Consider the following 17,514-nt stretch of genomic DNA (forward strand, 5'->3'; position numbering starts at 1 on the left):
TATTGATTTATTCTTCAAGAAAAGAGATTTTCCTGACAAGTGGAACAAGTTCATAAGGATGTGCCTGGGTGTCTTATTAGTATCATTTATTTCCCCAAATGTCACGTGAAAAATATTTGAATATTCAGTCAATATAGTAGAAAGAAAAAAAATGTTTCCATTGTTGTCTGAGGTGAATAAAGGAAGGAGTTGTTTAGATTTGAAGGTCTATTGTCAGAGGTTGCCCAGCGAGGCAAGGCTTTGCACTTTGTTCTATAACTATGTTTAGAAAAGCATTTCGTGATCGAATATTAATTTGTGAAGAGGCTTGGGTGGCAAGGAAGTAGAGTTTTTTATGAACAAGAGGAATTTACATTAGATTGTCTAGAGCTATTTTTTATTAGATTAAATCTCAGCAAGATGAGGTCAGGCTGGGTTCTTTGCCCTCCATCATTGCCATTTTTTTCTTTTAAGTGAAAATAATTTGGCCCCCAGCTTTTTTATGCCCTTAGCCATGGACATTCCCGTTTCCATCCAGCACATTGACAAGTGTCATCCCTAATTCCACCTCCATCTCAAGAAAACAGTTCTGTTTGGTTAACAGGAGAGAAAAAGGTGCCTGTGAAATTAGGTACGCTGGGCATTTAATATTTTGATGCATAGTGTGTGCTTTTAAGACCACATTTAGAAAGTATCGATAACTTCACTCTCTGGTAATAACGTTCAGCCATTTGTTTTGGTAAGTAATTAAAGCGCCCTCTCTTTCCTCCTGCCCTAGGCCTCAGGTGTTGATCTAGATCAAGGGAGAGCGAGCTCACATGCTGCCTAGAGTGAATTTGTTCCCTAACCCATCCTGTGAATATCAATGCTAACAACAGTGTCTTGTGTGTATGTGTGTGTGTGTGTGTTTTCTTTTTTTTTCCTTTCCTTTTCTATCCTTTATTATTTTCTTTCTTTCTTTTTTTTAAATCAATGTGCTTTTTCCTTGTGAATAATTATATGTCTAGAAACAACCATGGAGTGATTTTGCTGTTCTGAATGGGGGAAAGATTAATAGTGACATTTGGAAGGCAAGTATATTGTCAGATTTTAGCTCATTTAATATTTTGTCCTTTTTGCATGGCTGTGGCTGCATCTTCTTTGTGAATATCATGCATTCTGCAGGGACGGAGTGATGGGGCTTCTGGCTAGGGCTGTGGGACTCACATGTGTTGCCTTTTTTGATGTCTCCCATTGTGAATGACTTCAGGCTGATTGCCCCAGGTTCCTGTTGTCTTGTTAGAAGCGGCACTTGCACCAAACCGGCATCAGCAAGCAGCCCATGCATGCCTCTTTCTGCCTAAGCTCACATATACTCTGCCTCGTGCTGGGAGGACTTCTCTCCCCTTTGATATTTGAGGCCATGTAATGGGTCATTCCCCTTTCTACATTAACAGGGATCTCTTTTCCTCTAGGATTTGCATGCAGCCACAGTCAACCCGGACCCCAGTTTAAAAGAGTTTGAAGGAGCAACACTGCGCTATGCATCCTTGAAACTCAGGTAGGGCATTCAGAGCACCTGCCGTAATGAGTGGCTTTGTGCAGCTAGAGATTGCAATAGAATTCTAAGTCCAACTTTCTGTTTTTCTTTCTAGAAATGCCCCACATGCTGATGATGACGATTCTTGTAGTATCAACAGTGACCCAGAAGCTAAGGTTTGTAAGAAAGTGCTTTCAGCGACCAGGTTAATATTCTTGCATCAAAATAATGACTTTGGATAATGGCCCGGTTTTTTACAAACCATCAACCCAGAGCCACTTAATAAGGAATTATTCCTCAGTCCTCTCTCTTTCCTAATCTCCCCAACAATTAAAGTAAATCCCTCGGCCAAGTTAGGTTTGGGAGGATTTCTGTAATCATCACGACTCTGCTTGTATCTCACTACATCAGTTCTTTGTGCATCGCAATAAGTTAAAATTATCGTTCGAACAGGTGGGCTTCAGAAGTCTTTGAAGATAAGCCAGGCTCTGCCTTGCAATGCCATGGGAGGGGTGGTTGAACAGGTGCCACAGACCCCTCACACCCACCTCCTCCAGGGCAGCCTCACACCTGTGCAAAGCGAAAGCTCCTCCTAGTCCCTGTCCTAAACACAGGCCTGTTTCATGGTGGGGAACCGGCAGGACCAGCTGACGGGTATGTGACTGGTACAGTTGCACGGGGCCCTGCACGGAGAATCAGGGCCCCGTGTTTTTCTGTGCAGTTGCTCTCTTGATGTTCTGCATACTTTTGTCTTTGACTCTGTGCTCTGTAGATGAAGTGCAGTGGGGCAACAGACTGTGCCCCAGGGGGTTGGAGCCTTGGCTTATGCACAGTTCTGCCACCTCCCTACCTGCCCAGTGTTTCTCAGCTGCCCGTTCCCCTGCTCCTTGGTACCTCAGGCCCTGCAACCCTCCCCATCCCTGCCCCCCACCCAGAAGTTACTGTTGCCTTCCATCCCTGTCGGGGGCTAGGTGTGAGCCTGGGGAGAGTTGATGCCAGGTACACAAACTCCATGGTGTCCCAGCATGGGACAAGGTAGTGGCCTGCCCAGCTCAGGCGGACAGCCCGGCGGTGTGTTTGCGGGTGACTCAGTGAGGCCCCGCCCACTCCCAATCCAGGTACCTAGCCGTGTCCTGGCACAGGTGTTGCAAACAGAGGGTCATCCATTTGCTGTGGGCTTGGGGTGGTGAGTCCATGGGAAAGGGGGATTCTTGGCTCAGTTTCCCCACCCCTGGCCAGGACGTGGTACACCGGCCTAGCAGCTGATTGTCTGTAGGGGTGGGCAGCCCGTGATGGTCTGCACTCACCCTGGAAGTATCCCCGTGCCCGAGAGAGCGTGACATTAAATAACAAGCAAAAAACACCGTTAGGAGTTGAGAGAGAGAATGCAGAAGAAAGGATAAAGCTTCATGTCTTAATACTTTTTACAGCTTTTTCCCCCCCTGCTTTTTGAACATGGGGCCATGTGTTTTCATTTTGCATATTTCATTTTCATTTGTAAATTATGTAGCTGGACCTAGATATTTTTCTGAATCTCAAAGTAGATCTGTGTCTATGAGTAAAACAGCAGATAGGTTCCTGTAGCAGTAGTTAAGTGGGGAACACCGTGCAGGTTCAAAACCTTGGCTCCCTGGCCGGAAGCAGCCACATTGCCATTAGTTCTATAAGAATCCCAGGGCTTCTCCGTTGCTCCTAGTTTGCTCAGCTTCATTCTAAGCACAGCCTGATCAGGTTAAGGCTGCTCCGAGAGCCAGCAGTGTTCTGAACAAGTTCTTGGTTGGCCGCTGACACCCTGGCCTTTAAAGATAAATCTTATGACAAGGAAGGGAAGGGACGCAGTAAAACAGGAAAGCAGGCTGTGAATGATTTGCTTTGCTACCAAGTGTTTTATAAGGGCTATCAGCAAAGACTGGAGGAGGAAAGGCGAGCAGCAGCGATATTTTTCTCCACCTGGAAGGGCTGGGCCAGTTATGTCTGTAAAGCTGAGTGTGAAATTGACAAGAGTGGGACGGAAGGGTGATGCATGGAACGGAGATTGAATGGGTAGCAGGAATAGGAGGGAATTGAGCTATTACCTAAGAGGGTGCTTTCTCTTTTTCCCTCTCAGTTGTATTGCTTACTGAATTCTTGATCTACTACGGTTCTATTCCCAACGTGTCTATTCTAGCACCTATTAGGAATTTGTTTATGTTAATAAGGAGGCTCAGCTTTCTTAGAAGTAACGAATGTTGTACTTAGTTCTAAATAAAAAAGCATGTGCATTGTACTATTTATTTTATATCCTTCTTTGTTCTGTAAAAGATCTGAGGAGACTTATGAAAGCACTTACAAGCCGCAGAAAACATAAGGGAAGAATCAGTGCCTCTGTCTGTACTGGGACAGTACGTGGAGTTAGGACAGATCAGACTGAGGAGAAGGAAAAAGCATAGGACTTTTTTTCAGAGCATAGGACTTGGCATAGTTAAGAAAATTGACCTTTGGGTCCATTTTTATACCTCCAGGTGATTATTTATACTGAGGACTCTTATGGTAAATGGCATGAATTCCTGTGAGGGCATCTCAGAATCTTGAAAAAACCTCTGCAAACTACACGTGCTTCTAACTGCCCCCACCCCACCCTAGATTCTGAAGGTGCCCCGTGGTATAGAAAGTCACTGTCACTCTTGAGGACCCTGAGTCTGTTGAGAGGGGAAAAGGGTCTCAGAACCCTGCTTTCTATGAATCACACTGTGCATGAGGTAAAAGCATCTCAGTTCCTTATGGAATATAATGGTTTTTCTAGTGTTCTGTTATAAGATAATTGTGATCATGAATATTTATTGAGTGCTAACTTTTTGCCCGGCTTAGTCCTAAAGACTTCATTGCTGTTGACTCTCATCCTCACAAAAATTCAAGGGGCTGCCTGTCATTATTGCAGATGAGGAAAATGAGGCATAGAAAGTTGAACAGCTAGTTAAATAGTAAAGTCAGAATTTGAATCCAAGCCATTTGGCTCCAGAGTCCATGCTCACTAGACTGTCCAAAGAAAAGTCTCACTTGGAGCTTCATGTAGGGGCCACCATCAATTAACGTGATCAGTGTCCTCAACAATACTCCAAATTTATGTAAAGACACATAGAAATTTGGATTTTGCTTATTGGAAGCAAAGGACAAACCCATTTCAAGTAAATTGGTGGAGGATTATGACAGCGTGGACCAGCTTTCCGGTCTGACTTGAGGCAGAGATGAACCCTAGACTCTAGAAGTGGAATGGATGGGCCGCAGGTTTTTTCAGACCATCCCTCAGTGGTGTACGTTCAACCAGGCTTATGATAAAAGTTGGGCCAGAACAGGAGGAAGCGGGGGCTGGAGTGGAGCTCATCTGTGTGTCTGGCAATTGGCCGAGCTGCCCACTTTAGATACCCCAGACAGATTGGCGTCCCTTTGGGGGAAATTGAGTCTTGCTGTGCTTCTCTGGAGGCAAGTCTCTCCACCTCCTGATGGAAGTGGGCCAAGGGAAACCCTGCAGGGAAGGCTAAGGTGATCCTTCAATGCTGTTTCCAACAGCACTAAACGAAATTATTTTTTACAGATTTGGAACGAGTCCGTTGGTTCAGAGCTGACTTTGATGAGGCCACTTTGGAGGTATTCTCCATCGTCACCACCCTCTGGCCTCTCCCATCTGCCCCCTCAGTCACTCCTCGCCTGTTTAATGCTGCCTAGGGCACCTAAGCAGGCAGAAGTGGCAAGGTCTAGGTTCCCAGATGTTCAAGCTTTCGATAGATCTGAAGATATCTAAAGGGTATCTTCAGTTAACCCTTTCCATTCTTTCAATTTGCCAAGTACTCAGGAACTGAGTGCCCCGCAAAGAAGCAGAAGGTATCCTTTCTTTAGGAAACAGAAATATTTAACTTCATGTACAATGGAATTCTAAATATCATCCCCGAGGAATGATTACTAAAAAGATTATTATAGAAAATGTCTTCCTTACTCCCTCAGTGAAACGTAGATGCTGGAAAAATAGAAGTCATTTTTAGATTATCAGGATATGAATCCTTCAGAATTCTCCCCAGCCACTCTGAGTCAGAGCATCTTGATAATCAGTTGTTCAGTGAAACATCTAAGTAGCAACATAAATGAGCTCTTCCCCCCATGCCACCCCACCCCTACAAAAGCAAAGTATTTTTTATAACTCTGACAGTGTTTTAGGAGCCTACCTAACTTTATATACAATAAATATTTTTTTTAGTTGATTGCAGTATGTGTATGAGTTTGTATATAATTCTGAGCTCTTTAACTTTTTATTTTAAAATAATTATAGATTTACAGAAAAGTCACAAAGATATTGAGTTCCCATATACCCTTCACCTATGTTTCCCTAATAGTAACATCTTCATAATCACGGACAATAATCCAAACTAAGAAATTAATATTGATACCGTATTATTAACTAAAATAGCCTTTATTCATTCACATTTTCCCATTTTTTCCACTAATATCCTTTTTAGGACCTAATCTAGGATACTACATTGCATGTACTGAGCTCTTAAAAAATTACTTCACATATTCCTTTCCACAATTCTCAGATTTATCATTCTTAATTCCATTATAATATTCCATTTAATTAATGGCACCATAATCTGTCTAGGCACCCAGTGGCCATAGGAACAGTTTCCAGTACTACAGGGCAGAGCTGCAACTTCATAAAATAGGTGGCTTTTTTTCTTTTAAATCATTGCTTTGGTACAGGTTGCTAAAACGGTATTACCGGGTCAAAGGCTATCAACTTATGGCTTCTGTCACTTATTGCAAAACTGCTTTTCAGAAAAGCCTACGGCGGCATATAATTCCATCTGTAATACCCTAGAAGACACCTTTGTCCACTGCCCATTATTCTTTAGGCTTTGTCATTTTTACTTATTTACCTTATTTTATTGCATGTGAGCTACTACCTTCTACTTTAAAACTCACCCCCCTTAAATTATCATCAACATAGGACATTTGTTTTGGTAGTTACAAAACCCTGTGTTTATTATGAAACTCTGTGTTTCTGTCCATTCTTGGCTGTCTTTTGCCCTTATTTTTCTATGCATTTTTTAAATAAAAATTTTATTTTGGAATAATTTTGGATTTACAGAAAAGTGACAAAGATAGTACAGAGAGTTCCTGTATACCCATCACCCAGCTCCCCCCAAGGTCCTATCTTACATAACCATAGTACACTTGTCAAAACTAAAAAATGAATAGGGATACAAAACTATTAACTAAACACTTTATTCTGATTTTACCAGTCGTTCTTTTAGGTCCTTTTTCAGTTCCAAGATTTAACTCAGGACAGTATGTGGTGTTTAGTCCCTCTGCATTTTTAAATTCAAAACTTTGTTATTGTCATCTTAAAGATTTTTTTTCTAATTATTTTTTTTTCCCTCTCTATTTTGCGTCACTTCTCCGTGTAAAATGTTTTTAAACGTCTGCGTGTACAAGCTTTTTGTAGATGGTTGCCTCTTGTGCCTCATTTGTCAAGAAGGCAATTTCTAGTCACGCCTGAGCGGCCAGGTAGCTTGCACTTCTGAATTCCCACGATTCTGCTCTCTGCCCCCGGGGCTCATCCTACTACCTTAGAACCCTAATTTAGCCCTTTAAAAACGTTCCTTTTCTCATGGCTTGTGGCTTATTGCTGGCCAAATGCTTGACTAGAATGATTAACCCTAAAATAAAAACCAGTTATAATTAAATTGTAGAAAACTGAATGCTTTGAAAAATATGTACGAATTCCTTAGAGTGCTTTTCCTCTCCTTTGTGTTCACTGTGCTCAGACTTCTGTAAAGGAAGTGTTCTGCCATCTTGTGGACAATATTAAAATTACGTCCCTAAAGAAATTAGCATTTCATTTGAAATCATTGAATTGCTGAAAGCTAGAAGTGACATTAAAGATGATCGAATGGTCCTCCTTTACAGACGAAAAAGTGAATCCCAGAAAATTTGTGTGCATAACTTTCCTAGGGTCCCACAATTAATGGTGGAGATGGCATTCAAAGGTGGGTCTCCTGGGCCTCTGACGAGGAGTCAGAGTGTATAACAAATCATTTTCAGAATATTTGTGAGAAGTAATTAGAACTGCTTTCAGAACACTGTTCTTCGGAATCCACAGCAAGGGAACTGGGTAAGGAAGATTATTTTTTCCCAAGCATTGAATTCTCTGTGTTGCAGCTTCCTCGGCTGTAAGATGAATGTGTTATCATCTCAGAAGTCACTTCTGGTTCTGAGAAATTTTCAGATCTGAAATGAAGTGAGCAGTCCTGATCTATGGCGTCTGGAGATTAAATAGTTCAGTCTGGTCTATCTCCAGATCTGGAGAAGGAAAGAAAGAGTGGTTGGAGCCCAGGGCTGGAGAGAGGGAGCTGGCTCCCTTTTCTGAACACACGCTCTGCCTGCGCCTTGCACTATGCTAGGCACCTACATGCAATTTTCCTGCAAACGCAAGGCACCGTGGTTGTTTCCCCCATATTACAGATAAGAAACTGGTGCTTTGAACAGGTTAAATAATTCATTTGATCACACAGCCAGTAACTGGTGGAACTGACACTCAAACCTAGTAGCATTTGACTCCAAGGTGTAAGAGAGCGTCGTGCCCCACCCACTCCCAGGGATCCTTTGCCTAAGCTTTATGGTCACTGGCTTCCTGGGTGTCTGAGGTGGAGGTGGCAAGGATGTCAGAGGTAGGCGGGGTGGGGGGGGAAGGACGGACTGGAGAGTCATTGCTTGAGGACAGACTCCTCCTTCCTTTCCAGCGGCTCCCAGATGGTCCAGTCCTTGGCAGTGCCTTCAGACTTTCCTGCCCACATTGACAGATTCAGATTCAGCTGTTCTGGGGCCAGACAAGGTACTACAATTCTGCTAAGCTCTCGGGTGCTGCTTATGCTGCTGGTTTATACACGACACGTCAAGCGGCAACAGTAAAACGTTTGAAATCAAATAAATAAGGTGTCATTTCTGTGCATCCTCTACAGTCTTCCTACACAGTACCTCCCAGTTCTGTCATGGCCACTTGCAGCCAGTTCCCAGCTGCTCTGGGATGTCTTTCCCAGGCACTGGTTTTCGTGAAAGCTTTGCTTGTCTCTGTCCTTTTTTGTTGTAACCTGCCCCAGATGGAGAGAAAAGAGAAAGAGGTGATACACATCAGTTGGTCAGTAGGTTTGATAGAGGAACGTCCTGAAGTGAACGGTGAATGAACATGAGATTCTAATATTCATCTGTAAGCTTTATTTATCTGTGCCCTCCCTTGGTTCCTATTCGCATAGATTTTCCTGAAGTAATTATATTAGTGGCTACTGACTAGATTAGCACTAATAGGTAAACAGGAAGGGGTAGGGAGTATCTTTTCTCATTCAGATTTATTTCTGGTCTATGTAGCAAATTCGTTATCGTTACTTAGCATTTGTGTGGGATTTTTATGTTTGCATGTAGTTCTTAGAATTGATTTTTGTTCATGTGGCACGGGTTTTTTTCTTTCAGAAATCCTGATCTGTATGAGAAGTTTGGGTTTGATTTCTGTTGTTGATTCATTAATTGAGTCAAAAACACTTATTGAATGCTTAATGTTAAAGAAAAGCTGTATGTTACAGTGGCTAAGAGCATGGACTCTGGGCCCCGACTGCCTTAGTTCAAAGCCAGCCTCTGCTACTTACTTAGCTGGGTGACCTTGGGCAAGTTACTTAGCCTCTCTGTGCCTCAGTTTCCTCATCTAGAGAGTGGGCATAATAATAGTACCTACCCCACAAGGCTATAGTAAACATTAAGTGAATTGATATAAACATTAGATCTATGTCAAGTGCTTAGAACCACCTCTGTCATACTTTATGCATTAGACGTTATGACTCTTCTCTTACAAGGAGGAACAGACATGTCCCCTGCCTTCACAGGGCAGACAACAAACAGGGAAATTCAGTGCATTATGCTAAGTGCTGAGCTATCATGTCATGGATGCTGAGCCGGGGACATCTATCCTGGCTGGGAGTAAGGGGTGGCATGTGGTTTTCCAGAAGGAGATGATGCCTAAACTAATGAGTGTACTTGCATTGCAATGGGATTTAGTGATTCTCTCCCAAAATGCAAATGTAAGCGCTCAAGATTAAAAAATAATTTTATATGTAATTCTGTGTTCATTTTCAGCAAATGCTTTTAGGAACAGATCTATTAAGATGAGGCCCACCCATATTTGTCCAATACTGCAGATAACATTGTTTCTGTCATCTGTTAATGTGTACACGTTACAAACTATGCCCAAACTTGGCAGCTTAAAACAACCTTTTATTTTGCTCCTGAAATAAATTTTGTGGGTTCAGGAATTTGGGAAGGGCTCAGTGGCGCAGTTCCTTTCTGATCCACATGGGGGCATCTGGGGGCAGGTGGGGCTGGAGAATCCACTTCCAAGAGGGCTTCTTCACTCACGTGCCTGATGGCTCAGTGGTCCTTGGCCACTGTCTCTCTTCATGGGGCACCTCATCCTCCAGGGCCTCTCCATGTGGCTTGGACTTCTCACAGTGGTGGTCTCTGGGTAGGCAGGTTTACTTCTCACATGGTGTCTGGCTTCCAAGGAGCAGGAAGCTTCCTGAAGCCACCAGGTGAGACAAGGCTGTTTCAGGAGATGGCACCCCATCACTTCCACCCTGTTCTGTTGATCAGAGCAGTCACAGCCCAGATCCGAGGGTGGAGACACAGACTCTACCTCTTGAGGGAGAGTGTCAAGGTCATACTGCAGAGAGCATGTAGGATGCAGGGGAGAGGGTGCTTTATTCCTGCTATCTTTGGGACATACAGTCTGTGACAGATGTTATTCCCACATTTTAGTTATTCAGCAAAAACGCCCTTAGTAAGGGGCATCACCGTCAACACAGTGGAATCAAGAAACCAAGGCCGGGCTTCCCTGGTGGCGCAGTGGTTGAGAGTCCGCCTGCTGATGCAGGGGACACGGGTTCGTGCCCCAGTCCGGGAAGATCCCACATGCCGCGGAGCGGCTGGGCCCGTGAGCCATGGCCGCTGAGCCTGCGCATCCGGAGCCTGTGCTCCGCAACGGGAGAGGCCACAGCAGTGAGAGGCCCGCGTATGGCAAAAAAAAAAAAAAAAAAAAACCACAAAACCAAGGCACAGAGCCAATGACGAACATACCAAGTCCTGGCAGAATGAGATTTCATCCTCTCATGAACGTCTTTCAGGTTGACATTCACAAAGGGAAAATAAGGACCATCTCATTCAAGCCTTAGCTGGTCTGGGAAGAGCAGGACTCGAGCCAGGCTCCTGACCCTGGTCCAGCATGGTTTTCCACTGAGCAGGGCGACACTCACTGCCTCTTGGACACTGAGCCATTGGCCTTCGATACTCATTTTGTCTCCGGGGCCAGAGGCCAGCTTTTGTGTTTCTAAAACTGTTTTCCTCCTTCTGTTTGCCAACATGACCATGCATAATGCCGTGTTTCTGGCAGAGCCACGGCTCCCTTTCCCTTATTAACTTCTGGTCACTACGCTTGCCTGAATGCGCAGTTGAGGAATTGGCAGCCATGCGAGCCCCCGGGTTTTGAAAGGCACTGTTGAAACGAGCTGCATTGTTATCCATCTGTTGGCAGCTGCTCCCTGTGGTGGGCAAATGCCTAGATGGCTAATTAAGGAGAGGCAGACTTCCTTCTTGCCTTGAAGGAAGGAAGCAGGAAACAGGTGAGGTGATGGGCGGCCCCAGCAGCAGTGGTGGAGGTGGGCATCCTGAGAGTGCAGGGGCAGCAGATGTGTCAACCTGGCCCCGTGAGATCCTGGCAGAGGATTCTGGGCCGTGGGTATTCCCAGAGCTGAACAGCCTCAGGCAGAAGCAGCAGCAGTGGTACCTTCGTCGAGCAGGGCTGGGTCCTCTAAGGAAGAGCCAGTTGGTCGCGCCCTGGGGGTGTCCCGAAGCTGGCATTCCGAGGCTGCCCAGAAACTTGACAACACATACCAGGCGTCCTCTTCTCGGGGCTGTTGCCTGAGAACTTAATGCCGGTGCCGATACTGAGGTAGTACTGTGAACATTTCTTATTTATTTGCAGTTAATGAAATTGATAGAGAAATGATGGTTCTTCCTACAGGACTATCAGAATAATTCAGACACTGAGCCATTTTAGCTAAGCCACACTGTCCCCTCACTCCTATGCCTCCTATTTAAAATCTCATTGAAGTGTGAAACCACAATGATCAGAGCCTGAGTTCTTTGTCTGCTCCAGGCTCTGGTGCTTCTAAGGAAATGGTTTTAAGAGTCAGGTTTGCATATTTTCTGTCTCTAAATTGACATGAAGTGTGACAGCTCTCAACAGTTGTCTGTAACCAAGCCATCCATCCACTCATTCTACTTGTATTTATTCAACAACAATTGCATGCAAGTTGAGATAATCAATCAGACCGAGGAGAGAAGCAGAAGAAAGTACTACAGCAGAGAAAATGGTAAAATCCCATTTCAGAATGACAGTTACAATGTAACTGGACTTGAGAAAGAGACAATTTGCATCTGTATGTGGGATTTCAGTTGCTTCCTGTTGAAGGAGACATTTGAGATCAGTTCACTGAGCATAATCCATAAATAATTTAAATTGACAGCCTAAGTGTTCATTAGCAGATGGATTGGTAAGGGAGATGTAGTACGTATATGCAGTGGAATATTATTCAGCCACAAGAAAGAAAGCTTGCCATTTGTGACAAGCTTTGGACACCAATAGACCTTGAGGGTGTTGTGCTAAGTGAGATAAGTCAGACAGAGAAAGACAAATACTGTATGATGTCTCTTATATGTGGAATCTAAAGAAGCCGAACTCTTAGAAACAGAGTAGAAGGTTACCAGGGGCTGGGAACTGGGGAGATGTTGTTTAAGGGTACACATCTACAACTAGTAGATAAATAAGTCCCGGGGATTCAATGCACAGTTGTAGTGATTATAGTCAACAATACTGTATTGAAAACTTCAAAGTTGCTAAGAGACTAGGTCTCGATTGTTCCCACCACAGAAAAGAAATCATAAAAATGAGACATGATAGAGGTGTTAACGAATGCCATGGTGGTGGTCTTACTGAAATATATAAATGTATCAAACCAGCACGTTGTACACCTTAAACTTACACAAATGTTATATATCAGTTATATCTCAGTTTTTAAAAATTAATTTAGAAATAACTCAATTGACCTTAAACGATCCTCAGACTAAAAATCACTTCATTAAGACTGTGCTTAGCTGATGAACCAGCACATTCCTTTTTAAAAAAAAATTATTTTATTTATTTGTTTTTGGCTGTGTTGGGTCTTCGTTGCTGTGCACAGGCTTTCTCTAGTTGCAATGAGCAGGGGCTACTCCACTGCAGTGGCTTGTCCTGTTGCGGAGCATGGGCTCTAGGCACACAGGCTTCAGTAACTCTGGCACGAGGGCTCAGTAGTTGTGGCTCACGGGCTCTAGAGCGCAGGCTCAGTAGTTGTGGTGCATGGGGTTAGTTGCTCCACAGCATGTGGGATCTTCCTGGACCAGGGCTCGACCCCGTGTCCCCTGCCTTGTCAGGTGGATTCTTAACCACTGCGCCACCAGGGAAGCCCGAACCAGCACATTCTTAACCCACATCTCCAGCCAGACAACACTGCAATTCACCTCCTGTGGGCACAGAGCAGAAATGTGTCCCTTTGGATTCCCTTACAGTCTCTCATTCTCTCAGCAGACCTGCTGCTCAGGAAGGGGACACAGGTCCCCACCCAGGGCCCACTTTTCTGCTCCAGCCACATTCCCAGTGGTAAGTTTGACCAGCAAGTGACCCCTGTCTCTACTGAAGCTGGAACGTTGGCCCATGTAAATGACACGTGGACCCTAGAAGCAAGAATATATGATTTCTCAAAAAGCCCTTCTCCTGGGCTTCCCTGGTGGCGCAGTGGTTGAGAGTCGGCCTGCCGATGCACGGGACGCGGGTTCGTGTCCTGTTCCGGGAAGATCCCACATGCCGCGGAGCGGCTGGGCCCGTGAGCCATGGCCGCTGAGCCTGCGCGTCCGGAGCCTGTGCTCCACAACGGGAGAGTCCACGACAGTGAGAGGCCCGCGTACCGCAAAAAAAAAAAAAAAAAAAAAAAAAAAAAAAAAAAAAAGCCCTTCTCCTGAGAGCCGTGATTTTTTTCAGAGCTCTGAGTTCAGATGAGATCTATAGCAACCTATTTTATAGAAAATGTCAGTTTTCCCTCTTCACCTAATGCTATAGACCAGTGTCACTTAGCAACTAAAATACTATATGAAGCTCATCTCTCCTTCTTCAGATATTCTAATACATGTCTGCCCTGTTTTGTTTGAGATCTAGAAACAATAAAATGAGCGGATATCCAGCGTAGACCTTCATCATTTGGCAACAGTAGAGGGTTGGGCGGAGAAGGAAACTAACGTTGCTCTGATTCCAGCCATGTGCTGGGCACCCTACTGGGTGCTTTACTTGCAGCGGCCCCTCTGATTCTCGGAACAGCCCTGCAGGGGGGCGGGCGATGTTGTTATTCCCACTTCCCAGATGAGGAAATTTTCAGAGAACCCAAGTCACTTTCTTAAAATCACGAAATCAGTTGTATGGACGAACTGAAATTTGAGCCTGAGTGAAGCAGGCTCTAAAGCCCGTGTTCTGATAATAAAATACGGTGATGATTACTGATGTTCATTGAGCATTTAATATGTTATGGGGCACATATATACCAAGGTGGTTTGGGGCCATTATCGGTAAGCTCAGTTTCTGTCTTTCAGCACCTCATCTAGCACCTCTGTAAAAGGCAATGGCAAACACTCCCATGTGACTTCCACTGTCCTGCTTTCCCACAAACCCCAGGAGCTATGTTCTGTTATTTCTCCTATTTTTAGTTGAACCTGAGGCGCAGAATCTTACGTGACCTGCCCACAGTTTCAGAGCTGATAAATGGCAGAGCTGAGATGTGAACCCAGGCAGTCTGGCTTCAGAGACCAAACTTTTAATCTCTGGGCTGTCCTTCCTCTTGTGTAGGTGGGCCTTCCCACGGTCTTGCAAGCATGCCTTTGGTTTGGTTCTCTGATTCCCTGCGTGATTGTTGTGTGGGAGTTCTATACCATGAGCTCAAGTTCACCTGAAGATGTGCAACTGTATTAAAGTTTGAGAGGAAAAATAAAATCTGTTTTTAAGTGTGTGTTTTGGTTTTGTGTGTCTATTAGTGGATTACCCAAGCTCTTGACTCCTGGTGAATGACAAAGGAGGAAAAAACAGCTAAGGTCTTTGTCCCTAATGCAGGGCCATGTTCCAAGGGGAAAGGATATGAAGTAGGAGCTAGAATCCTTGGGTTCTGGGCCCAGTGCTGTCGGGGATGAGCTGTGTGATTTTGTTAACTTCTCTGAACATCGCTTTTCTCATCTGTAAAATGGGATGGTACTAATGCATAGTCTGGGAAACTCATAGTGTTACTGTGAAGACCAAGTAAGATGTTATACAGTAGCAATGTTTTGCCGTACAGCACTAGCTAAACATGATGTATGGTTTTGGTCTTCCAAAAGTTTCTTTAAAAATTCGGATGTAATGGTTCCCAGCAGCCGTCAGTCGTGGTGATTTACCCGTTTTTGCTGCTGTGTAGGTCCCATCAGCTGGAGGCTGTGTGGGAGGGAGCCCAGTCCCAAATATGCCATCTTTTAAGGCCACCCTCCCTCTCTCTCTAATCCATTTAGTTTGGGAATCATTTTGGCGATCACAGTATTACAATGTGTCATAGCTTAAGTGAAGCAGCATGACTTTCTTTTTTCCAGACCTTCGAAAAAAATTAAAATAGGAAATGTCTCGTAACACGCTGGTTATTAATGAAAATGCAGATAGTACCAGCTTATATAAGTTATACGAGGAGTTTTCATCTAATTTTGGAACGGAGGCAGTGATGACAGGAATAAAGAATTTCCTTTGTGTCAGTGGGATTGAGTGTTTGGTGCCTCATCTTGTAGACAAAACAAACCTTGAAACAGGTTTTTGACTTGTTGCAGTTTGTGCGTGTGTGCGTACGTGTGTGTGTGTGTGTGATTTCTCACTTTACATAGAGCATATTGCTCTCCCCTTTTTCTGTTTGTTAGGGCGCATTTATGTAAAGGCTTCATCAATTCGGAATGGCTGGGTGGTTCATATGGAATAGCAGTGAAGCACTTGAGTTCAGTAACGCATGCGCCTTCCCTTCGTAGTGCGCTAGTGCCCGGGTAGAAGCCCAGGCTGGTCTCAGCCTCTAGAGTTCTGGTTGAAAAGCTTTGGGCTTCAGCCACCAGGAGTTTTATACTAGATTTTTAAAAAAGAAAAGTTACTCCAAAGTTTTATGTACATATTATTGACATCGAAGTTGCCCCTCTTTTACAGGAAACTCTAGATTGTTCCTTCCTTAGTTGCTACTTCTCCCCAGCATTTACAGTGACTTCAGAGATTACAAAGACTGCCGAAAGGTGGGGGACTGCAGCAGAATCTGGCCTGCTGCCATTAACAGCATTAAAGTACTCATATTGTCCACGAGATGAGTGTTGATAAATAATGTAGCATTTGTAAAACATTTTCCCCAATATCATTTTTTTAACTTATTAAAAGTTAACATGGGGGGGGAAATATTGACCCAGGAAGCTGAGAAAGTCACCAGTGGCCCACAGCATATTTTGGCATCACGTTACATACGGAACCTCCCCATTCCTCTAACGTTCTTTGCGGACCTCTCTCTATGAGAGATTCAAGGCCGCAGAGGCGAGCGCGTGCCAGAGCTAACTGTGTATTGGCGGGGTTGTGATGTGTGTACTAGGTGAGGCTGGGCCCTGTTCCCACAGAGCAAGCTGTGTGGGGTTAATGCGGTTTCGCCAGCCCTGGGGCGCTCCACATTGTTAATAAGTGAAGATATTCTCAAGACAGAAAAATACATTTTATTTTGTGTCCTCTTTTATGTGCTTAAGTGGAACTACCATCTTCTCCTTCAAGATGTAAAGACTCTTCCCAAAGCAGTTTGAAAAATGGGATGGTTGAGGTTCTCATGTATTGTCATGAAATAAGTTTCACAGAGGTCGCATAAATATATATATATATATATATATATATATATATATATATATATATATATAGTGTGTGTGTGTGTGTGTGTGTGTGCGTGTGGTACACCGGCCTCTCACTGTTGTGGCCTCTCCCGTCGCGGAGCACAGGCTGCGGACGCGCAGGCTCAGCGGCCATGGCTCACGGGCCCAGCCGCTCCGCGGCACGTGGGGTCTTCCCGGACCGGGGCTCGAACCCGCGTCCCCTGCATCGGCAGGCGGACTCTCAACCACCGCGCCACCAGGGAAGCCCCCAGGGAGGTTGTATTTTACATGCAGAATCGTAACCTATGTGCAGAATAAATCTCGTGTCTCTGGTATGGTCATCTCTGTTGAAACAGGAACATCAGTGGGGACAGTTAACTTAACATCCTACTTTTAAAGCTTTGCCCCAGGAGCAAAGAGTCCACAGGCCCCTTGGTAGAGGGTTTCTTGTTTTAGTATCTCTTTTCCTTAAGAAGTTCATCATTACTGCTTTCCAGATTCTCCTTGTCTTTCCAGAGCCCCTACCCCTTGCTCGACACCTAGGTAGAAGGATGACTTTGGGTTGCATTTTCCCCACACTTTTTCAACTGCTTCACGATAACGCTTCTCATTCTTCTCTGAGAAAATTAATCCAGACTCCCTCCACCTTTCTTTATAATTCACAGGGCTCATAGCACTTTGATTAGTTTTGGTGATTTTTCTCAGGATGCCCTGCATCTTCTCCTTGCAAGAAAAAAATGAATCAACAGATACTAAGTGCTGCTGGTGTTGTGGGAGAAGAAAAACACACACAAGGGCTCCCTGACCTCAAGTGGCTCCTGGGAGAGGGATACGGTGTTGAGAATCAGGACACCCCACTGCACACCTGTACCGGCTGCTCACAGGCCAGGTGACCCTGGATGAGTCACTTCCCCTGATGGGCCTCATCGGTCAAGCAAAGGGGACAAGCAGAGCTTTGAGTTCAGCTC

At 44.5% G+C, this 17,514-nt stretch overlaps 1 protein-coding gene across 42 annotated transcripts in view; it reads left to right on the forward strand.

Annotated features, from left to right (window-relative positions):
* APBB2 (amyloid beta precursor protein binding family B member 2) overlaps positions 1–17,514 on the forward strand; it is a 381,324-nt gene that overhangs the window by 269,884 nt on the left and 93,926 nt on the right. For 30 of the 42 annotated variants that reach the window (XM_067036193.1, XM_067036188.1, XM_059067057.2 and 27 more), the window contains 3 exons: positions 987–1,049; positions 1,434–1,519; positions 1,614–1,674. The exons of 2 other annotated variants lie outside the window; for them this stretch is intronic. In XM_067036193.1, the coding sequence (XP_066892294.1) occupies positions 987–1,049; positions 1,434–1,519; positions 1,614–1,674 (210 nt within the window). The remainder of the gene's footprint in view (positions 1–986; positions 1,050–1,433; positions 1,520–1,613; positions 1,675–17,514) is intronic. 10 more of the 42 variants (XM_067036201.1, XM_067036204.1, XM_059067063.2 and 7 more) reach the window with 1 other exon arrangement.

Source organism: Kogia breviceps, chromosome 6, assembly GCF_026419965.1.
Source record: "Kogia breviceps isolate mKogBre1 chromosome 6, mKogBre1 haplotype 1, whole genome shotgun sequence".
NCBI lineage: Eukaryota > Metazoa > Chordata > Mammalia > Artiodactyla > Physeteridae > Kogia > Kogia breviceps.